We start from the raw sequence: 22,449 nt of genomic DNA on the forward strand, positions 1-22,449 counted from the left end.
AAGAAGAAGCAACATGTCTCCCCTCTGGCTCCTATGGTTAGGGGCAGCCACGGGGCTCCGCACACTGCCTCCACTCCAAGCACCACCCTTGCAGCTCCCATTGGCCAGGAACTGCGGCCAATGAAAGCTGCAGGGGCAGCACCTGTGGATGGGTCAGGGCACAGAACTGCCTGGCCGTGCCTGCACGTAGGAGCTGGAGGGGGGGATGTGCTGCTGCTTCCGGGAGCTGCTTGAGATAAGTGCCACCGGAGCCTGCGCCCCTGAGTCCCTCCTGCGCCCCAACCCTAGCTCTGATTTCCCCCTCCCACCCTCTGAACTGCTCAATCCCAGCCCGGAGCACCCTCCTGCACCCCAAACCCCTAATCTCCCAGCCCCACCCCAGAGCCTGCACCACCAGCCTAAACCCCCTCCCACACCCTGACCTCCTCTCCCAGCCCCACCCCAGAGCCTGCACCACCAGCCTGAGCCCCCTCCCACACCCTGACCTCATCTCTGGCCCCACCCCAGAGCCCACCCCCCCTCCAATTTTGTGAGCATTCATGGCCCGCCATACAACTTCCATACCCAAATTTGGCCCAAGAGCCAAAAAGTTTGCTCACCCCTGGTTTAGGCCCTCTACTTGCAAGCAGTAGTTTTCTAATCACTTGCGTAGATATTTTCCAGCTCTGATAAATTCCATATAACTTAGTGTGACTGTTCATACAATAACTTCAAACTCTAGTTTTCCCAGGAAAATCTGCTTCAGTCCTGATCTAAAATGTAACCTGGTAATAGTGTCATGAGAACTTGCTATTCTGGCTGCTTGTTAGCCTGTCTTCATATCAGTAAACATCAGTATTTTACTTGTAATAGGAAAGTAAAATTTACAAGATTGTAATAATGCCTGCAAACATAACTGACTTCCATATGCTCTAGTAACATTAGTTGTAGGAAAAACTTGGCATTTAAAACAAACTGGAAACTACTTAAAATTCCTATTGTAAAACAAACGTTGGCCATACTAGATGGTGCTGGCTAATTCATAAAATCACTCTCAAAGTGAGGAGGTTCTCCAGTGACATTCAAACACACCACCTTGCTTGCTTATTAATCTTTGGTTGTTGTCCACTTACCCCCAAATCCCTGTCCCTTTTTTTTTTTTTTTTGGGGGGGGGGGGGGGGGGGAATCATAACTTTTTGGCAGGCGTTCTGTCTGAGAAGACTTCCATTATCCCTCTATGGGCCCAGTCTTAATTCTTGTACCTAGAATTCATTGTTTTTATTCAGGAGTCTTGGATAGATGAAGAATACAGGATTAGTTTGGATTAACTTTGATTTAGGAGTCTTGCTTGGGGAAATCAGTTGCATCTAATTTGCTCTGAAAAGACTTTCACGCAAGGCCCATTGTTTAAATCGTGCTGGTAAAGCACATAAAGATGGAAAAGAAGCTTGCCTTTCCCTGAGCCTCAAGTTGAATGAACTATTTTCAAAACTAGGAACCAGTTATTCAAAAACAAAATTAGGATCTTGCCCCAGTCTCAGATTTCAAAAGCTGTAACTATGTTGGATCATTTTTCAGCTAAATATTTGATTCTGTGGGTTAAGTTCTCAACAGGTCCTTTGTCATAAAGTTACCCATTCACTGGGGAGTCACAAATGTATATACTACTCATGACCTAACCTGTTTCTCTATATTTCTCCAGTTGATGTTCCGAGGCCTTATTCCTTTGAACAAAAGCGTGATGTGGCTGTCTGCATAGCTCATATTTTACTAGTCAGTTACTGGATTTGTCCATGTGCTGTTTTAACTCCAGCTTCTCAACATCTCCTATTTCCACCTACAATAAGTATCCAAAGCAGAATTATAATTAGAGATACTCTAAAATTTAAAGTTCTCTCTACAGTAGAGAGCAGGCAAGGCTGATACAGAGAGGTCACAAGATGGCACAACCTGGTTGAGGAACATGCAAAACAAAAAGCATCTTGGATTTTGACATTGTTACCACAATAAGGTACCAAAGTGATGACTTTCATAGTCTTTTTTTTAAGTTTTTTTTTTTTTTTTTTTTTTTTTTTTTTTTAAATCCTTGTAAGGTTAAATAGGATTTTATAAGAGGCAGGAGCACAACAGCATGTTACCTAACTTGCAAAATAAGCCAGGTCTCTTGAAGCCATCTAAGAAATGCATTGCAGAGGATGCATACATTTGCCATGTTGTAACAAATGACTTGGAAATTTAGTTGCAGTTTTTTTATCTAAAGATTGAGAAGTCAGCCTAATGTACTTGGGATGGGGAAGAGTCAATACCACAGTAGAAAGAGAATGTTGATAAAACAGGACGACACTGTGGTAGAAGTATTGGCCAAATCTATATTAAGTCCCATTTGAGACTAAAAACTATTCATGTGAACAAATAAAATACTAATTGTCTTCTTCCTTAAACATATTTTAAATGGAGATGAGGTTTACATAAGGAAACAATATTTATTATCCACTTATGCCAAAGCATATTTTAGCTGTGAACCAGTCTTCCAGCAGGTGTTAACAGAATTTTCAGTTGGTGTTGCCAGATCTGTGCATTCCTTGCTACCATTATGACTTTTTGGCTATGTCTATACTACAGGGTAGGTGTGTTCCTCCCCCCCCCTCCCCCCCAACCTGCTTGCATACAGCTATTTGTGCTAGTTCTTATTAAGCTAGCATGGGTGTAAATACCAGAGTAGCTGCAGTAGCACAGGTAGTGTCAGCAGAGGCATGGCTTGGCTGGGTCAAGTACAAACCTGCCTGAAACGGAGTATATACTCCCATGGCTAAGCCGTGCCTCCGCTGCTGCTACCCATGGTACTGTGGCTATGCTGGTATACTTGGGCTGGCTTAATGAGAGCTAGCACAAATATGTGTGCACTTCAAGGGATAAGTGTTTTCGAGTGTTGGCAGCTCTAAAGAGGGTTTACAACACTCCAGGCACAGAGTGAACTCTAATTGGTCTGGAACTGATAGAACACACATGGCTACTCAGCAGCAAGAACTTAAATATCTGTAATAATATTGACATCTGTAACCTATGCTTTGCTGTCAGAAAACTATTTAACCTACAGAAATCAGATTTATAGGAGAGTCTCTTAATACTTCTTTTTTTTTTTTCTATTGTACCCTCTAGCAACAAAATTGCTTGCTTGATTTTAGTGCCTGTAATAACCCTTGATGATCAAAATTGCCAGCTAAATGAATGCATAAACTGAATATGGCCACTGCATCCAAAAGTTGGAGAAGTTGTGATGGTCACAACAGTTCAACCCAGACCAGTAAGGAGTTTTGTCATAACCTGCCCTGTAACCCTGGGTGCTTCTGTGTTGTGCATTTTTGATTCAGAACTCTGACATCCGCATGCTTGCAGCACAATAACCTCACCCTGGCTTCCACCAGACTGGTTATTCCTTGCAGGGTTGATATTCACACCCTCCCAATCCTGAGTTCTCCCCAAAAACAACTTTCTCTGCTGAGTCCTTCTGACTGTGGCACCCACAGAACATTATCAAGTTTGCTGCTTTAAAGAGAGAGCACACAGCAGCTTATTAACTTAGTGAGATGATTAAACCACCTACTTCCATCAAACAACTGAGTTGGCTTATGGTAAAAGTTAAAACAAGTTCCTTAACAAAAGGATGTACGCTTTTAAGTGATACCAAGTATAAGGAAAGGATTAAAATGGTTATAAACAAAAGTAAAAATACACTTCTAAGACTAAAACTTACTTAACAAATGAGTTTGTTCCTTTTTCCTCACCATAGTCATTCTTCCAGCATGGCTAGCCAGCCCATTCTTTAGCCAGGGCTCAACACACTGAGCTCAAAGACTTTAGTTTCCTTCCTTCCTTAGATAATGAATAAAATAAGTTCTCTCCCATCTCTTTAGTCATCAAACCTTTGAAATTTTATTAATCTGAAATGTGTTCCCAGGTAAAGTTCCTTTCCTTGCTCAGTGTAGGTACCATGCTGTGTGGTGTAGATGCCATGATGGCTTTTCCCCCACCTTTGATTTTTTTTACAATGCAATTAATCTTCCTGCAATCTTCAATACAAATGAATAGCCCACTGTCCTTGCCAACACCTGGCTTGGGATGTTGGCCCCTTAGTTTTTTCCAGATGACACACCTCTTCTCTCCAAAAAAAATTGACTTCTCTAAACACATTTTAGTTACACATTTCCAGCACAACCTACCAAAAAATGTATAGATAACAGTACATACACCATGCAATAATGAAGATCGGTGAGTTATTAGTTTTCCAATTATAATTACATGACACATTTTAAATAAATGACATGTGTGAGGTGTTTAACCTGGTCAGGCCATCTGAGTCTTACTGTTATGTACCAGGGAGCCCTTTACGAACTGGCATTGGGGTGCTTCTAGAGTCAGTCTATGGTTGTTGGCCTGACTCAAAACAACTTGGGCCTGTGGCCATCACAACAGTGTGCTAGCAAACCTCATGGAGTGTATTGCAATGAATACTTCACTGGGTTTAGACCCTGTCTTTTCTGGGGTTTGTCAACTTAATTGTTTAGACAGCACTTAAAACTTGGGTGTAGTTGAATCATGTTCTGCCTTAGTGTCTGGTCTATGCTACAGGTCTGTATCAGTATAACTAGTTATACCGACTTAGCCCCTTGTGTAGACGGCACTGTGTCAGCAGGAAAGCTTCTCCTAGCGACATAGCTACTGCTTCTTGGTGAGGTGTATTAACTATGCCAAAGGGAGAGCTTTCACTTAAACATTACAATGGTGCAGCTGCACTGATGCAGCATTTAAAGTGTAGACCTGCCCTACGCCTCTTAATTGCGCTAAACTGCTTGACAAACTAGGTTCTAATGTGATATGGTACCATCTTCTCTGCCAAATAATATTAGTCTAGTTCAGCGCAGAACTGAATCTGTACTTATGCATGGCTTTCAGTAAGTTGAACACCTGGTACTGATATAGAGATCGCCTGAAGCATAATGTCATTGTCGTCATCATGATGTTCCTATTACATCTCTGGTGTTTAGGGCAGTGACGATGCTCCTCCACTCCTGTCTGTTTCTGGCAAGTCTATCAGTGGTTCCCAGGTTTTTCAGCTTGGCTTCCACAGCTCTTCGACGTGTTTTCAGGCAGCCTCGTTTTCGCTTGCCTTCAGATGTCCATCTTATTGCTACTCTGGTGAAGGATTGGTCACGTGCTTCGGATGGAAACTGATTCCATCTCCAACGCTTCCTGGCAATGATGGTGCTCAGATCCTGTTAGCCTGCACTGTGTCAGTAGATCTTGGTTTGAGATAGAGGATTTTTCTGAGGCAAGTTATATGGAATGAAGACAGTTTAGACATGTCATACTTTCTCATTCCCCAGCATTTTGTGCTATAAAGTAGTGTTGAAAGTACGCAGCTCTGATAAATCTTGCGTTTGGTGTTGGTGGTGTTTTGATGATTTCCAGACTGTATTTAAGCTCCTGAAGGTGTTCCTGGTTTTATTGATTTTTGTTTGTTTGTTTTTTGTTTTTTTGTTCTACCGTCCTGGCTGATGGGGCTGCCTGAGTGTGTGAGTGTTTCTACAATGGTGAGAACATAATCCTCTATCTGTGATGGTGAGGAAATATTAAAGGTCAGGATATCTCTTATTGCAGTTGATTTTCAGTCCAATTTGCTGTCTGAATGCATTGAGTCGAGTTGTTTGTTCTTGTATATGGTGTTGGGTATGTGATAGCAGAGCGACATCATCTGCAAAGTCCAGGTCTTCAAGGGATGAGAAGTGTCCATTTAATACCTGTTGGCATGTCTTCTGTTGTATGCTGCATTACCCAGTCAGTGGCAATGTTGAAGAGGATTGCAGACGTGACACACCCCAACATGCTCCTGTTTTGACTTCAAAAATGAGCTCACTGTGATCAACACTGCATGTAAAGTTGAAATAGAAGCTTTTGATATTGATTACACCGAATGCACCATAGGCTGGTCCTGTGAATGCTATCAAAAGCCTTCTCAATCTATGAAATTTATGTAGAGTTGCCATTGCCATTCTAAGCACTATTCTATTATGTTTTGTAGAGTGAAGATCTGGTCTGTGTATCTACACCCTTTCTGAAAACCAGTTTGCTCTTTTCTGAGAACACTATCAACTGCCTCTGATATATGCTGGACTATGATCTTACACAATACTTTGCTTGGCACAGATAAAAGTGATACCATGCCAGTAATTACAATTACTGAGAGTTCCTTTCTTTGGTATCTTCGCTATAACACCATTGGTCCACTCATCTGGCACGTTTTCCCTTTCCCAGACTGATGTAAGTAGAGGGGCCAGGATAGATAGCAAGTTAAAGTATGGGCTGGATGAATAGACTATAAGGTGGATAGAAAGCAGGCTAGATTGTTGGGATCAGTGGGTAGTGATCAATGGCTCAATGTCTAGTTGGTAACCAGTATCAAGCAGAGTGCCCCAGGGGTTGGTCCTGGGGCCAGTTTTGTTCAATATCTTTATTAATGATCTGGATGATTGCACCCTCAGCAAGTTCACAGATAACACTAAGCTGGGGGGAGAGAGAGAGACACTGGAGGGTAGGGATAGGGTCCAGAGTGACCTAGACAAATTGGAGGACTGGGCCAAAAGAAATCTGAGGTTCAACAAGGACAAGTGCAGAGTCCTGCACTTAAGATGGATGAATCCCATGCACAGCTATAGGCTGGGGACCAACTGGCTAAGCAGCAGTTTTGCAGAAAAGGACCTGGGGATTACAGTGGATGAGAAGCTGGATATGAGTCAGCTGTGTGCCCTTGTTGCCAAGAAGGCTAACGGCATATTGGGCTGCATTAGTAGGAGCATTGCCAGCAGATCGCGGGAAGTGATTATTCCCCTCTTCGGCACTGAGGCCACATCTGGATTATTGTGTCCAGTTTCGGGCCCCCCACTACAGAAAGGATGAGGACAAATTGGAGAGAGTCCAGCAGAGGGCAACAAAAATGATCAGGGGGTTGGGGCACATCACTTATGAGGCAAGGCTGAGGGAACTGGGACTGTTTAGTCTACAGAAGAGAAGAGTGAGGGGGGATTTGATAGCAGTCTTCAGCTACCCGAAAGGGGGTTCCAAAGAGGATGGAACTTGGCTGTTCTCAGTGGTAGCAGATGACAGAACAAGGAGCAATGGTCTCAAGTTGCAGTGGTCTAGGTTGGATATTCAGAAACCCTCTTTCACTAGGAGGGTGGTGAAGCACTGGAATGGGTTACCTAGGAGGTGGTGGAATCTCCATCCTTGGAGGTTTTTAAGGCCTGGCTTGACAAAATCCTGGCTGGGATGATTTAGTTGGGATTGGTCCTGCTTTGAGCAGGGGGTTGGACTAGATGACCGCCTGAGGTCTCTTCCAACCCTAATCTTCTATGATTCTATAGATGCTGCTAATTTAGGATTTACCTTGAACAATTCTGCATTCCAGTTATCCTTGCCAGAGCTTCCCCCCCCTTTTTTTTTTCTTTAAATGATTTGATGGCTTGAATGATCTCTTCCTTAGTTGGGGTGTCTGTGTTGATATCAAGATCATCCTCTGCCTCCTGGATGTTTGCTTCCTTTTTAGGTGTCTCCCTGTTCAGCAATTCTTTGAAATGCTCTGTCCAGCACATTTCTTGTTCATTTTCAGTTATCAGTAGGTGTCCTTGTCTGTTCCTGAGTGTGTTTGGTGTCTGCCATTTACCACTGATGAGCCGCGTCATTTTGTAGATGGTTCCTTGTTCACCACGAGCAGCTGCATCCTCTGCTTGTGTTGTCAGATTATCAACATAATGCCGTTTGTCCACTCTCACAAGGTGTTTGACCTCCCGGTGTGCCTTGCTATACTGCTTGTGGTATTTGTCCTGCCAGTGGTGAAAGCCAAAAGGAAGCCACTGGCATGAAGACTGAAGTGCTCAACACCAAGACAAAAACCAAACTTGTTTTTTGGAATGTACGGACAGTGTACGAAACAGGGAAGCTAGCTCAGGTCACAGCAAATATGAGACACTACAGCTTACACATCCTGGGTGTCCGTGAGAGCAGATGGATGGGATCAGGAAGATTAACAGCAGCCTTGGGAGAAACTTTGCTGTTTTCTGCTTGTGATGATGGACAACACCATGAGGGTGTTGCCATCCTTTTTGAAGAAGGGAGTGGAGCATTCCCTGCTTGAATGGAAATTCATCAGCAGACTTATGAGAGCCAGACTGAAAGGGAAACATATCACCCTGATCCAGTGATATGCTCTGACAAATGAGTTATGAAGAAGTAAAGGACAAATTCTACCTTGCACTACAGGCGGAGTTAAGAGTACCATGCCATGACCTAACTATCGTCATAGGAGACCTGAATGCCAGGCTTGGTAAGGACAACACAAATGACAGAGCAATGGGAAGACAAGGGTGTGGCATCATGAATGAAAATGGAGACGGGCTTGTTGATTTCTGTAATATAAATGACCTAGTCACTGGCAGAACCCTATTTCGACATTGTGAAATTCACAGGCTGACATGGTGTTCTCCAAATGGCAGCAATAAGAACCAGATTGACCATATTACGATCAATGGCAAATGGCGACACTCACTGACAGATGTGAAAGTGAGAAGAGGTGGAGATGTTGGCAGTGACCATCACTTTGTGACCGCCTTCAAGCTAAAACTGAAGTGTGGGTCCACCAAACAAGGGACATCAATGTTATGACATTGACAAGATGAAGTCCCTTGAAATACAGAAAGCCTTCGTTCTGCAGTTAAAGAACAGATTTCAAGCACTTGCAGACCTTGATGAAGAGGAGGGGAATGCAGATGAGATCAACAAGAAGTGGGACGAATAACAGCAATTTATAAACAGAGCAGTGAAGCCTGTCTGGGCTACAGGCAGAAGAGAAGGAAGGAGTGGATTTAGGATGACCAGACAGCAAGTGCGAAAAATCAGGATGGGGGGGGGGGGGTGTAATAGGAGCCTATATAAGAGACCCCAAAATTGGGACTGTCCCTATAAAATTGGGACATCTGGTCATCCTAAGTGGATTATACCCAGCACATGGAATGCCATAGAAACCAGACGAGCCCTGAAGAAAAATTGTAGACACACAATCCCAGACACATAATGTACAACCTGTAAATCCTTAAAGTACGCACTTATCTTTGTCACATTTAGTCATATATACAACTCTACATTCTCATGACAGTTTGATCAAAGGCTCCATCTGCATAGCCCAGCAGTTAGAATTACAGGGTTGTAAATTGAAGCATAGGCTACCGTGCTACACTGTAACTGTCCTGTGTGGATGCTGCTGATGTGAACTAAAAGTCCTCCTTAAACAGGAATCCATTAATGCAAAGTAGGAGCCTTTTTAGTTTGTACCTCTAGATCAGGTCCATAAGGGAGAGTTGCAGCACAGTATGCTAATGCATGGTGCAGTTTACACCGCCTGTAGTCTGATTACTATAGGGGCCTGTAGGTAAGCCCTCACTGTTTCTAAATTATAGAAAGCAGTTAAACTCTCTTCTTTTAAAAATTGCTGCTCTTGAAAGGTGCTAGAGAGGACTGAAGTTCTGTGTCTACAGAAGGGAGCACGGTGGCATATCTACCTCTTGATGTGGAGGGACCACCTCTAGAGTTAAGTATCAGAGGGGTAGCCGTGTTAGTATAAATCTGTAAAAAGCAACAGAGGGTCCTGTGGCACCTTTAAGACTAACAAGTATTGGGAGCATAAGCTTTCATACTGACTTATACCTGCCTCTGGAAATTTCCATTACTTGCATCTGAAGAAGTGAGGTTCTTATCCACGAAAGCTTAAGCTCCCAATACTTCTGTTAGTCTTAAAGGTGCCACAGAACCCTCTGTTGCTCTAGGGTTAAGAAGCTTCCTAAAAGCACATTCATCGTCTCTTTACTCATTTGGCAATAAAATTGCCCAGATTGGTAGTTTGTGTACTGTGGCCATTGCTCTAGTAGAAAGTAGGCTATGTACAGAATTTATTTACAGGATAAAAAGAAGAGGAGTACTTGTGGCACCTTAGAGACTAACAAATTTATTAGAGCATAAGCTTTCGTGGACTACAGCCCACTTCTTCGGATGCATCCGAAGAAGTGGGCTGTAGTCCACGAAAGCTTATGCTCTAATAAATTTGTTAGTCTCTAAGGTGCCACAAGTACTCCTCTTCTTCTTTTTGCGGATACAGACTAACACGGCTGTTACTCTGAAACCTGTATTTACAGGATGTTCTTAAAATTCATGTCTCTGCAGAACTTAAACATATGGTAATATATTCCTATGTAATCGGCTTAGTTGAACATCTTGACAATGCAGTTCTCTGGAGTTTTCAACTGCAAAATTCCACTGATCTAAAAAACTGCTTATATTTGGGCCCTTTGAAGAGGCTTGTACTCTTCAGAAAGTGTCAGCCTGAACCAAGTCTCCATGAAAACATCATTTTTTTGTGGGGCAGAGGGTAGCTGGAGTTACTTGTTAACTCAGCTCTTCCAATATGCAATACACTTTCTTCCAGCACCGTAGTCTTGACCGGTCCTAGAATCTGATAATCTTACTGTTATTTCTGGCATGTTGATCAACAAAGATTCTATAACCTGAATCTACCGGTAGTTAGTAATTCTGTTTTTGTTCTGGCTCACATCAACTCCAGCAAGTTTTTCCAGAGCTGTATTTGACCTGGGGTGTGAATAATTTATTTTAGTAAGTGAGCATCCCTGTCTCAAAGCTAGCTGACCCATGAAATGGGAAAATGCCTTCTACCGAGAACTAGTTTTGATTTGGGTATCTAAAACAAGCAGCTCTCACTAAGAGCAAATGCTTCTTGCCTGCCTCTCTTGGGGAAGTGGGAACAAGGTATCTTAACATGGGTTAAATTGTGTTGGGTTTTTAACTGGTCTGTGTCTAATGACTATTTTACTAAATGTTTTCAAATCCAACTTTGAAACCAGTTCTGTGTGAAGAGAGAAGACTTGTGCTAGCAATGATTGAATGTGCCTGCCTTGTAAGGCACTCTGAAAGCCTATATCTTTTTCACTCCTTAAAGGAAAGAGGGTTAAGTCTTTTGTTTCTCTTCCCCTTTTGGTAGAGATGGTTATTTTCTTTGCAGTATAAGACCTGTATCTGAAACAAAATATTTTTGCTCATGTAAAGCCTGAAAGTTCCTCATTTTTTATTTTTGCTTCCTTTCACCAATTTCTCTAAACTGTCAGGGGATGCTGTATTAGATATAACAATGATACTTTAATTCCTGTAGCTGCTGAATATCCTCAGCTATGAGTTAATTGTTAATAGCTTGAAGTGTTTTGTCTTAACTAATTGAGCCTTTGAGTATTTCCTTATCACTATAGAGTGTAGAGAAATAGGACAGTTCTATGCATTTTTGAAACAAACAATATAAAGAGATGAGATTACAATTTTTCTTACCTGCCTTTTTCTCTTAAAATATCAACACATCAGATGTTAACACAAGTGTTGTAAAACTACCTTCTCCATATCTGATTTGACTGCCTCCTGAAATGTTTAAGACGAAGAAAGTAAGAGGACAGTTAAACAAAAGCTTGTTCTGTATACACAATGTGTTAATTGTCTATTGGGCAATTTAAACTTCTTACAAAAAATATATGGTGTTAGGCTTCTATGTGAAACTTAATTAGGCTTATCACTCTTTTAAAAGCTAGCAAGACTGTTTAATGTCTACACTACTCTAATTCTAAATGATTGTCATTCACCAAGTGAAACAAAACACCTACTGGAATGGCTTAACCATCTTTCTTTTGTTCCTTGTTTCCACTTTTGCTTTTGAGTAGTAAGCTTGCTTGTGTTCTTGCTTTCAGCTTCCTGCCCGAGTACTTGAATGGCTGGATTCCAAAATGTCAAATCACCTGCATTATTGTGTATCTTAAATTGCCATTTTTCATTCAAGTGTCACAAGAGCATGTTAGAGTTCCTTGGCCAATTAACAGTTAACTTCAAGAGACATAATCTCAGGCTCTAGATTTACTTAGATGTTGGAGTGCACATACGAGGAGGAAGTGTGCTACTTATTCTGTCTGAGCCAAGGGGGGAGGGGAAGAGGTCTAAACTCTTGCCCTACTAATTAATATACAGTTTAAAAGCCATAGTTTTTCCTAAAACATGCATACATTTCACTTTTATTGTGCCTTCCTTTCAAATGGTTTAAGGTTTTACAAACACCAATACTCTAAGCCTCCCCTACTTTACAACTAGGTAAATTACTGATATTTTTTTCCTTTCCCCCCCGATCCCCCCGCCAACTAGTGGGACTTAGGTGCATCATTCTTGAGTACCCCTAAAATGTATTTCAGAAACAAGTCAAGACCTAATCCCTACTAAGCCAGAGAATATCTAAAATTGTCTAACATGGGAAAAGTGGGGGTCATAAAGGAAGGATGACAATAATGCAGCTATTCCATAAGACAAACACTGTGATAGTTCTGTATAACTAGTTCTACATTTCTTATTAACCTCACCATCACACTGCCACCAACATTGAAGGGAGAGTAAAGAATGAAATTTTACTATTATAAGTCAGTAGCTGATCCAAGGTAGAACTCTAAACTCTCTTTACTCAACGTTACCAGTGTGGAGTGAATAAATTTTTGGTGTTTAAGCAACATTTATTACTCTTAAAAGTGCTGTAGTAAGTGTGAGATTATTGGTACCTTCTGTCCCACTTTAAAAGGGTGCCTAAAACTCTAGTTCAAGCATCTAAGGTGCCCTACGTACTCCTGTTCTTTCTGCTGATACAGACTAACACGGCTGCTACTCTGAAACATGTATAACAGTAATGAGTCTTAGTAGAAGGGCTGTAGAGTGTCTGGTATGAATAGAACATGTGAATAACAAAGTATAAGCATGTGCTCTTTTGGGACTCTGCCTATAATTATGAGCTACTGAATTTCTCATGCAACACCCCTTCAAGGTATATTTACTCACAGAAATAGTCACAATTTGCAGATAGTTGAAACATTTCTACTTCCCCCCCCTCAGAATCTGTCTCTGATGTGTTCAATAAGAACAGCCTTACTGCATCAGACCTAAGGTCCATCTAGCCCAGTATCCAACAGTGGCCAGTGCTAGGTGCTCCAGAGACAATGAACAGAATAGGGAATCATCAAGTGATCCATTCCCTATTGCCTATTTCCAGCTTCTGGCAAACAGAGGCTAGGGCCACCATTCCTGCCCATCCTGGCTAATAGCCATTGATGGACCTATCCATGAACATATCTAGTTTTTTTGTTGTTGTTGTTGTTTTGTTTTGTTTTTAACCCTTTTATAGTCTTGGCCTTCACAACATGCTCTGGCAAAGAGTTCCACAGACTGACTGTGCACTGTGTGAAAAAATACTTCTTTTGTTTTTAATTGGGTGACCCCTAGTTCTTGTGTTATGAGAAGGAGTCAATAACACTTCCTTATTTACTTTCACACACCAGCATGATTTTATAGACCTCAATCGTATCCCCCTTTAGTTATGTCCCAGAGTTATTAATTGCTCTTCATATGGAAGCGGTTCCATACCCCTAATAATTTTTGTTGCCTTTTTCTGAACCTTTTCCAATATATCTTTGAGATAGGGCAACCACATCTGCATGCAGTATTGTAGATGTGGGCGTACCATGGATTTATAGAGGCAATATGATATTTTCTGTTTTACTATTTATCCCTTTCTTAATGATTCCCAACATTCTGTTTGCTTTTTTTGACTGCAGCTGCTCATTGAGTGGATGTTTTCAGAGAACTATCCACAATGACTCCAAGATCTTTCTTGAGTGATAGCAGCTAATTTAGACCCCCCTCATTTTATATTTATAGTTGGGATTATGTTTTCCAATGTGCATTACTTTGCATTTATCAACATTGATACTCTGTTGCTATGCTCATTGCCACCCCAGTTCCATGTATTGGAGTACCTGAAGTCTTCCCTGCAGTATTTGCATCTCCTTGTTGCACAGGTACCCTTACAGCTACGTGGCTGGAGCAGGTGCAGGACCATCATGTTAGGAACAAGATGTCCCATGCTATCTATGCCCATCTGTTATTGGCAGAGGACACTTGGAGATACTGAACTGTTGCGTGATTCCCCATGAGTGACTGATAAGTTGCATCTTTCAGGTGCTGGCTCAAAGAGGTCTATGGTGGTGGCAAATTCTCACATGTTTGGTGGTTCTTAGCAAACAACTTGCAGTGCACATTAGCCAGATCTGCTTGCTTGTTACCACACAGTAAAATAAAGATACCTCTGAGCCTTAGGCTGCTGACTCCAAAAAAGCTGTAGTTCAGATGTTGATAGTCACACTGAGCAAGGACTTCTTGATTCACCCAGGGCTTGGTTCTTTATTAACTCTTTGGTTTTGGTTGGGTCCGGTCTGTCCATACCCTGAATTAAAAGTAATGGTCCTAATTTATAAAGCTGTCAACAGGTAGAGATGGGGCTACCTCTTAGACTATCAGATCATCTTTGATATGTGATCATGTCTGAGAGGTTCTGCTCCTTGCCTTCCAAACTGCTCACATGGTAGCTAATGGGAGCAGGCTTAAAATGACAGCCTGCAGTTAGGTTACTGATACACCACAGCTGATATTTCATTCTGGGTTATGGGATGGGGGAAAAAAATCACTTTTCTTTCCCCAAAGCTGGGGGGGAAGGGGAGATGAGCACTTTACCCCCTGTGTGGGCATATCACTAGCTTTCCCTGCATGTGACCAACACCCAGCTCCAAAACCCAATAATCCCAGTAGTGTTAGATGTTCCTGTTTGATTTTACAAAGGGGTGGGGTTGGGACCATGCCATGGAATGAACGTCAAGAGGCGCAGAGACACACAGGCTACCAGTAGTATTTCTCTTTAAAACAAACTTTCAAAGTGCTCTAAAGTTCATAGACAGAGTCAGATTGGCTTGGAAATTTGTATGCGAGGAGAAGGCCTTGGGTACCAGTTGGGGTGCCAGTTCGGGATCATGATCAAAGGGCTCCTGAGCTACAGCTTTCTTCCCCTCCCAGCAATGACCTGTGTTAATTTCAAAGGGCTCTAAAGTGCCAATGCAGAGCCAGATTGGCTTGAGAACTGGTATGCCAGGTGAAGACCTAGAATAGCGTCTGAGGTACAATTTTGGGGTTATACAGTGAATCAAGCATTCCTTTTACCCTGATGTGAGTTGTTCTTCATCTCCTATTAAAGCTGTTTGACTTTAAATAAATCTTAATTGGGCCACAAGGAGCATCCTTCTACAGTGCAGTGGGTGCGGTACTCAGCTAGGTTGGGGGCCAGTCTGGTTCAATCCCCTTTCTAATATATTCTACAAGTGCATTAGAAGCAAGAGGAAGACCAAGGATGGGGTAGGACCATTACTCAATGGGGGGGAATAATAACAGAAAATGTGGAAATGGCAGAGGGGCTTAATGACCTTTGTTTTGGTTTTCACCAAGAAGGTTAGTGGTGATTGGACATATAACATAGTGAATTCCAGTGAAAATGAGGTAGGATCACAGGCTAAAATAGGAAAAGAACAAGTTAAAAGTTACTTAGACTTCCAGTCCTATGATTCTGTTTGATGAGAAGGGATTTGAGCAGTGATTGCATACCTCTCAAGTAGGTGCCCTAACGACAGGGCTATGAGTTATTCTAAGATGGGGCTGTCTTGGTCTTGCCTCTTGAAGCTGTTCCACTTTAATTAACTATTAACAGCCAAAGCAGAAGTCAAGTGTAAGAAGTCCTCAATGATAGGGGGATTTGGGTACTACCCGAGGCTGTGGGTCAATTCCTCCTGCTCTGGGGCAGGGAGTTGGATGAGCTTTTTCCTCTTGAAATTGTTTTAATTAACTATTAACTGGGCCAAGCCTAGTTTGAGACACCCCTGTGGTACAGTGGTTAGAGTACTCCACGGGGGGGATTTTGGTTCAATTCCTCCCTCTGCCTTGTGAGAAATACCCTTTTCTCTTGAAATGCTTCCACTTTAATTAACTATGAATTGGGCCAAAGGACAGCTCCCAGAAGAGCTTCCTTCTGTGGTGTAGTGGTTGGGGCTGTTGCAGGGGATGTTAGAGACCCTGGTTCAATCCTGGCTGAGGGTAAGAGATTTATAACACATATCAGCTGCCTGTGGGGCTGTTTTATTTAAATATTCCTTGAGCTACATTAAAAAACAAATCACTCTTTTGTCCCCCATGGCTAGGCTACCCACCTGGGTGGTGGGAGACCCTGGGTCCAACCCCTCCTCTGCAAGGGGTTGGACCAAGGCTCTCCCACCTCCTGCCTCCCAGCCCCACCCCCCACCTGACACCCCCAGCCACCACCCCTCTCTTCTCCCAGACCCACTCCCACCACACCTATGAAGTGAGCGATCTCTGTTCAAACCCCCTTCTGTTTCCAGAAAGACAAGGGCCTCCTGCAAGCGAAACGGGACCTAAACAGGAACCTCCCACTTCCCTCCTGGGAGGCAGGACAGCCTTCTCCAAATCCTTTTGAATCAGTTAAAGGAAGGATTTGAACCAGCATCTCCAATTGCTGAGACAAGCAGCAAAACCACTGGACTATAGAGTGACCCTAGCTCAGAGAGTGGCCTGATGCCTAGTTAATTAAAATGGACCAGCTTCAAGCGGCAAGAGCTGAAACCCCCTCTTCTCAGAAAGCAGGAGTAGGATTTGAACCATACTCTCCAACACCTTAGGTAGGGCCCAAACCAGGCTATTCAGGGCTTCATAGTAGGGAGTTTTGATTTGTGCATTTAATAGTTAATTAAAGTGGACAAGTGTCAAGAGGAGAGGCAATTTCTGCTCACATCTCTTCTCAGTCCAAGGGGGGAATTGAACCAGCATCTCCAATACTAGAGTACACTAATCATGGGGCTCTAAGAAGGCATCTTACAGAGCAACACTGCTTTGGCCTAAGTAAGAGTTAAAGTGAAACAGCTTCAAGAGTAAAGAAGCTTGCTGTGCACAGTCCTTCCCCACAGCAAGAGGATATGGTTGCCAACCCTTCAGGCTTGGCCTGTAGTCTCCAGGAATTAAAGATTAATCCTGATCCTTGTTTTGGCCCAATTCATAGTTAATAAAGTGGACCAGCTTCAAGAGAAAAGACTGAGGAAGCCACACAGCAGAATAATGTATACTCCAGCAGTTAGGCCAGTCACTGGTGAGGTAGGAGATCACTACTCAAACCTCTTTTCATCAAGCAGAAGGGGAATTGAACCAGACTCTGCAATAGTCTGGGAGAAGCCCCAAACCAGTGGCCTACAGGCTGAGTCTTACAGTGTCTGTGGCCCAATTAATGTTTAATTGAAGTGGAACGTTGTCACTAAGAGCAGCCCACACCAGACTACCCTTTAGCTTCGCAATTAAGGCACTCACTTGAGAGACGCCAGACCCCCTTTTTAATTACCGTCTCATCAAGCAGATGGGGGAAGTGACATAGGGTCTCCCACATCCCAGCTGAGGACCCTAATCAGTGGGATAAGGAGCAGAGAGCAGGTTGCTGCCTCCTTCCCCCCACTGGTTTTGTATGGCTTTGGGCAGGAACTTGACAAGCTCATGTGGATCGCATGCAGCGATAGGGCTCAAACTCTGTGAAAGGCCGGGCTTAACTGCCCCCTTGGTAGCCTCTCCCAGTGGCTAGCGTAGGTGGCTCCCTGCCTCGCATGCTGGCTTTTGGGGATCCCATTCTTAGGCGCATGTCTCTCCTCATTCATTGAAGAGGGAGCCTAAGCACCTACCTCAGGTTTAGGGGATCCCATTGTTCTTCCAATGAGTGAGGTTCTGGTAACACTGATTATTACCTAAGTGCTGAGCCAGAGGGGAGCTGAGACCGGGTCTGGGCCCATATTACCGGCAACCATCACTAAGACTGTATGGGAGCTGAGAATGGGCATGACTCAGGTGACTAGCCCTGAGACGAAAGAAGAGGGGTTGTTCGGTTCATACCACAGACACATCGCTAAGTCCCTGAGAGCTGAGAGTGGGCATGTGTTGTGAATGCCACAAGCACTGAGATCAGGGTGGGGAGTGCGGAATAGACACCATCAGTGCAGCCCACAGTCTCACCCTCAAAACCCCGGGTGGGGAATTGAGAACAAGCAGTCTCGATGTATGACAGAGCCCTGACACTGGGTGTTGGGGGTGGCTAAATGAGTGTGTGAGAGGCACAGTGGAGCTCCCTTTCTTCTGCACTCCTGTGGGGTGTGTGTGGCGAGAAGAGCTCTAAACTCCTTCTCCACCCACTTCTCTGGGTGCTCAGCTGCTGTGTTCAGCCATCTTTTCCCATGCCACTGAAAGCTGAAGTGGTCTCACATCTACTGACAGCATGAATGTTTGGCAGTATTAGGCACATGTCCAGTTCCTGCTTCACAGCCACTCAATTAATGGGAATGCATCTCTTCTTTTGGCCAACACCAGTTTTGAAATCGAATTCATCTACCCCAAGAAGAGAGGAATATTTTGGGTGCAACCGCTGAGTCCATGCTCCCCATTAGCATCCAGTTTGAGTGTTTGCTTTGCATGAGCAAAATGCAAGAACATGAGTGAATCTGCTTGCTCATTATCTGCTTTTAATTCTGGTATTGCAGAATGTGTTTTTTTTAATGACATTACATTTTAGTCACATATTATCATTTGTGGAGAAAGAAAACAAAGCTTCTTACTAGCAATGTAAAATATACTGCTCTTAAATCCTCTGAACTTCATTTAACGCTTTATTGATAACTTCAAAGATGTATTCTGGTGTATACAAATACAGTTGAAGGCAGTAACTAACCTAATCTCAAAGCAATTATTTATGTTTGTGATCAATTTTTATTGATAGAAAATATGACAAGGCATTTTTATGAAATACAGCATTCTTTGTGCTGGCTACAGTGGCTTTTTAAATCTGTTTTAAATTAATGACTTGGTGCTGTTCAGCTAAGAAAACAACATAATGTTTATCGGTATGCTACCTAGCACTATTCCTTTTGGAGTCAAATTCTTTTTTTCCTCTTGCCCCTTGAAGTGCTCATGCTCAGTGTGTATTGCATTGAACCGCTTCTTCATGTACTCTAAAGATACTAACTGCTCTCACGTATGTAAAGAAGTCCTGGATTTGAATGTAAACTACATTGCAGTCTGAAACACTGATTTAATAAACTTTAATTCCTGTCATGGAATAATGTGTCTCATTGTGTCTTTTCTGTTTCTGACCACGCTCAGGTTAATAGAACATACTGCTGTGGAACCTACAGAGCAGGTCCGATGCGGCAGATAAGTCTTGTTGGAGCAGTAGATGAAGAAGTTGGTGACTACTTCCCAGAATTTCTTGATATGTTGGAGGAATCTCCATTTCTGAGAGTGAGCATTATACTGTTGTAGTGTTTTGTTTAAATTATTATCAAGCATAAATGTCTTAACACTTTGAATTTACAACTTCAAGTTGCTAAATAATGAGAGAATTTAGGTACAGCTTCTCCATTCAGATGGTGATGAACTACCTTACTGAGGATGCTGATAAAATCTACCCTCTGTTCAAAGAAGTAAATACTGGAAGGAGATTATATGCATCCGAAGAAGTGGGCTGTAGCCCACGTAAGCTTATGCTCTAATAAATTTGTTAGTCTCTAGCCACACGTTCTTTTTGCGGATACAGACTAACACGGCTGCTACTCTGAAACCTGAAAGGAAATTAATTTAGAGGCTACAGCAATCAGTTATTTAACTGGAGAAATTATTGGGCTCTTGTTGCATGTCTGTTTCACAATGGCCCACTCTCTAAAAGCTGAATAAGTTAACTATATTGCTGGTGGAATACGTTGTTTCATCTCTAAGAATAAGGTTTGGTTTCTATATAGTTCTCTTGGTAATGAACTTGAGCCAGTGCTTATCAAAATTTTAACTGTTATCCATTTGACATAGCTTTTTGTGTTCCTGCTTTTAGATGACTTTGCCCTGGGGCACTCTTTCTAGCCTCCAGCTTCAGTGCAGGTCACAAAGTGATGATGGCCCCATAATGTGGGTGAGACCAGGAGAACAGATGATCCCGACAGCAGATATGCCAAAATCACCATTCAAACGGCGCCGGTAACATTATTTTCCTTTAATAGAAAAGAAAATCACAGCTAGATAAAGTACTATCCTAAGGTCTTAATGTTTGTCCTTATTGTGTGTGAAATTAGTCTTTCAAAGATAAACTTTATGGCTTTCTTAAATTTCCTATGTGACTTCATTCCTTTTGCTTTAGAAGCAAGCAGTCCAGTTATTTAAGCCAAACTAACATAATGTCTGTGTTCCAGGTAAGTGCACTTGAGTTTAAGGTTTCCTCGAGGTTGACAGCATTATGTATTGCCTGTTTGACAGATCTCTTGGGTTCCTGAACATAAGAATGGCCATACTGGGTCAGATCAGTGGTCCATCTAGACCAGTATTCTGTTTTCCAACAGTGGTCAATGCCAGGTGCTTCAGAGGGAATGAACGGAACAGGCAATCATTAAGTGATCCATCCCCTGTTGTCTGCTTCCTCCTTCTGTCTGTGAAAAAGCTAATATTTGGTGTACTTCTCCAACACAGTGCAGAAGTCCCTACACTGCATTAAAGGCTGGTCCTAATGCTGGTTATTTAAGTAGTCTTGGTATGGGTTGCCTTCTCAAGAAATGCTGTATTCCAGAGGAATGTTCTCTTAACTACTTAAATCTCCTCAGCTGCCCTCATTGAAATCTTGCATTGGTAAGGTCTATTCTCTGGCTTTGTTTTCCACTATATCTAAAACACAAAACTAAATCCATTATTCCAATAATTTTTTTAAAAGGTTACTATTTGAGGGTACCATCTCACTATAACTGCTTACTTCCCTTTACTGTTTTACAGTAGCAAATGACAAACATTTTCAGCACTGTGCTGAAGCCAGAAACACAAAATTATGTCATTATTTGTAATTGTGTGGGGAAATGAAGGCTATAATTTTTTTGCCAAAGAGAATGTTTTAGAGAAATATTCTTGTCCTCTTAAAAAAATAAAAATAAAAAAAAGCTTTGATTGTGAATCTTTAAAATTGCTCTTGCCAATGACAGTTTTTTGTCTAACACTTTGATAAACCACACAGCTGTAGTTAAATTGCTTTGACAAAGCCTTCCATCCTCTAGAGTCCAAGGAAACTCCAACTAGACAATCTAACTCTGCAGTTATAAATGAATTGTTAGTAGTGTTAATTTTGTTTAAATTGCTTTTTATTTTAATCTCTAAAACTGTAATCTGTCAAATTCTGAATAAAACCATTAACATCTACCTCCCACAATCTGCTTGAAATCCAAGAGGCAAATTTACCTTCAGTTTTCCTTGGGAGTGTTTTGTGCAACCAATCTTGGGGAGAGAAATAATTGGAATCATGTTTTCATCACAGCTTTAAGCAGAAAACCCAATATGTTCTCTCTAGATAACTTAATATTTTAAGGGTCTATATTTTAAATTGAAATTTTTAAGTATGGCACAATTCTTGTAGTTCAAAGGATAATAAAACATCCCAATATGACTGTTCAGAGGTTGACTAAAGAGTTCACATTTTTCCAAATATATAGTATACCTAATGTACTTTTTAATTGTTGTCTTTTCCTCAATCTGGATTAAATCTATCTAGACTCGTTAGAGGTATAGAATTGTAACAGCAGGACACAAGTCACGTATAGCATGATTTTCCCATTTGTTGTTGGGTTTTTTTTGTTTATGTCTGTGATTCACTCCATACCAGCAGCTCATATCCTGCAGGGCTGGCCGTGGCTCCCAGCTCCAGACGTTGCAATCGGCTGCACGGGGTCATAGAATCGCTCAGGTTGGGTCCAGCCATCCCTCCGTCGTGGTAGGGATGGGAGGTGGGTAAAACCTGAGTGGCACTGCGACCTGGCATAACAACTCGCAATGCCCAGAGCGGGGAGCCAGGCTCAGCCCTACCCGGCACAGGAGCCACCAAAGCCTAGGCATGAGGTGAGTGTGGGGCAGGCTCCCTGTCAATCCTGGGGCCCAGCCCTCAGAGATACAGGAGTTGCTGCTGCTTGGGATGAGTACAGGGTGGCTCACTCTCCAGTCCCATCTCCCCACCCCAGTCCTCCCCTCCGCACCAGGCTGGGATGAGGGCTGCAGTTCTTGGTTGGAGGGTGCTGCTGGAGGTGGTTGGGGCCCCTTCATTTGTCAGGGTATCTTTTATCAAAAATCTCAGAGCAGTCACTAAATCCATGACTCTTACTAAATTTACCATGACTGCTCTGTGACTTTTTGATTTAAAAAAATGCCATGACAGAGCTGCAGCACTAACTATACTTAAATCTTTGAATACCAATTTGATACGTAATACATATAGCAAAAGCAAAGGGAGCATTTTTGTTCTTGGATTTTGAATGCTACAGGACACTAGCAATATTTCTTCAAAATTACCTTAGTACATTTACAGATAAGAAAGCTGTACCATTCATCTCGTCTCTGAGTAGTCT

General features: G+C 42.4%; 1 protein-coding gene across 1 annotated transcript in view; it reads left to right on the forward strand.

Annotated features, from left to right (window-relative positions):
• The window catches only part of RSBN1 (round spermatid basic protein 1), a 40,623-nt gene that overhangs the window by 13,282 nt on the left and 4,892 nt on the right, over window positions 1-22,449 (forward strand). The window contains exons 3-4 of the mRNA XM_008171655.4: window positions 19,190-19,327; window positions 19,911-20,053. Of these exons, the coding sequence (XP_008169877.1) occupies window positions 19,190-19,327; window positions 19,911-20,053 (281 nt within the window). The remainder of the gene's footprint in view (window positions 1-19,189; window positions 19,328-19,910; window positions 20,054-22,449) is intronic.

This window comes from Chrysemys picta, chromosome 4 (genome assembly GCF_011386835.1).
Source record: "Chrysemys picta bellii isolate R12L10 chromosome 4, ASM1138683v2, whole genome shotgun sequence".
Taxonomy (NCBI): Eukaryota; Metazoa; Chordata; order Testudines; family Emydidae; genus Chrysemys; species Chrysemys picta.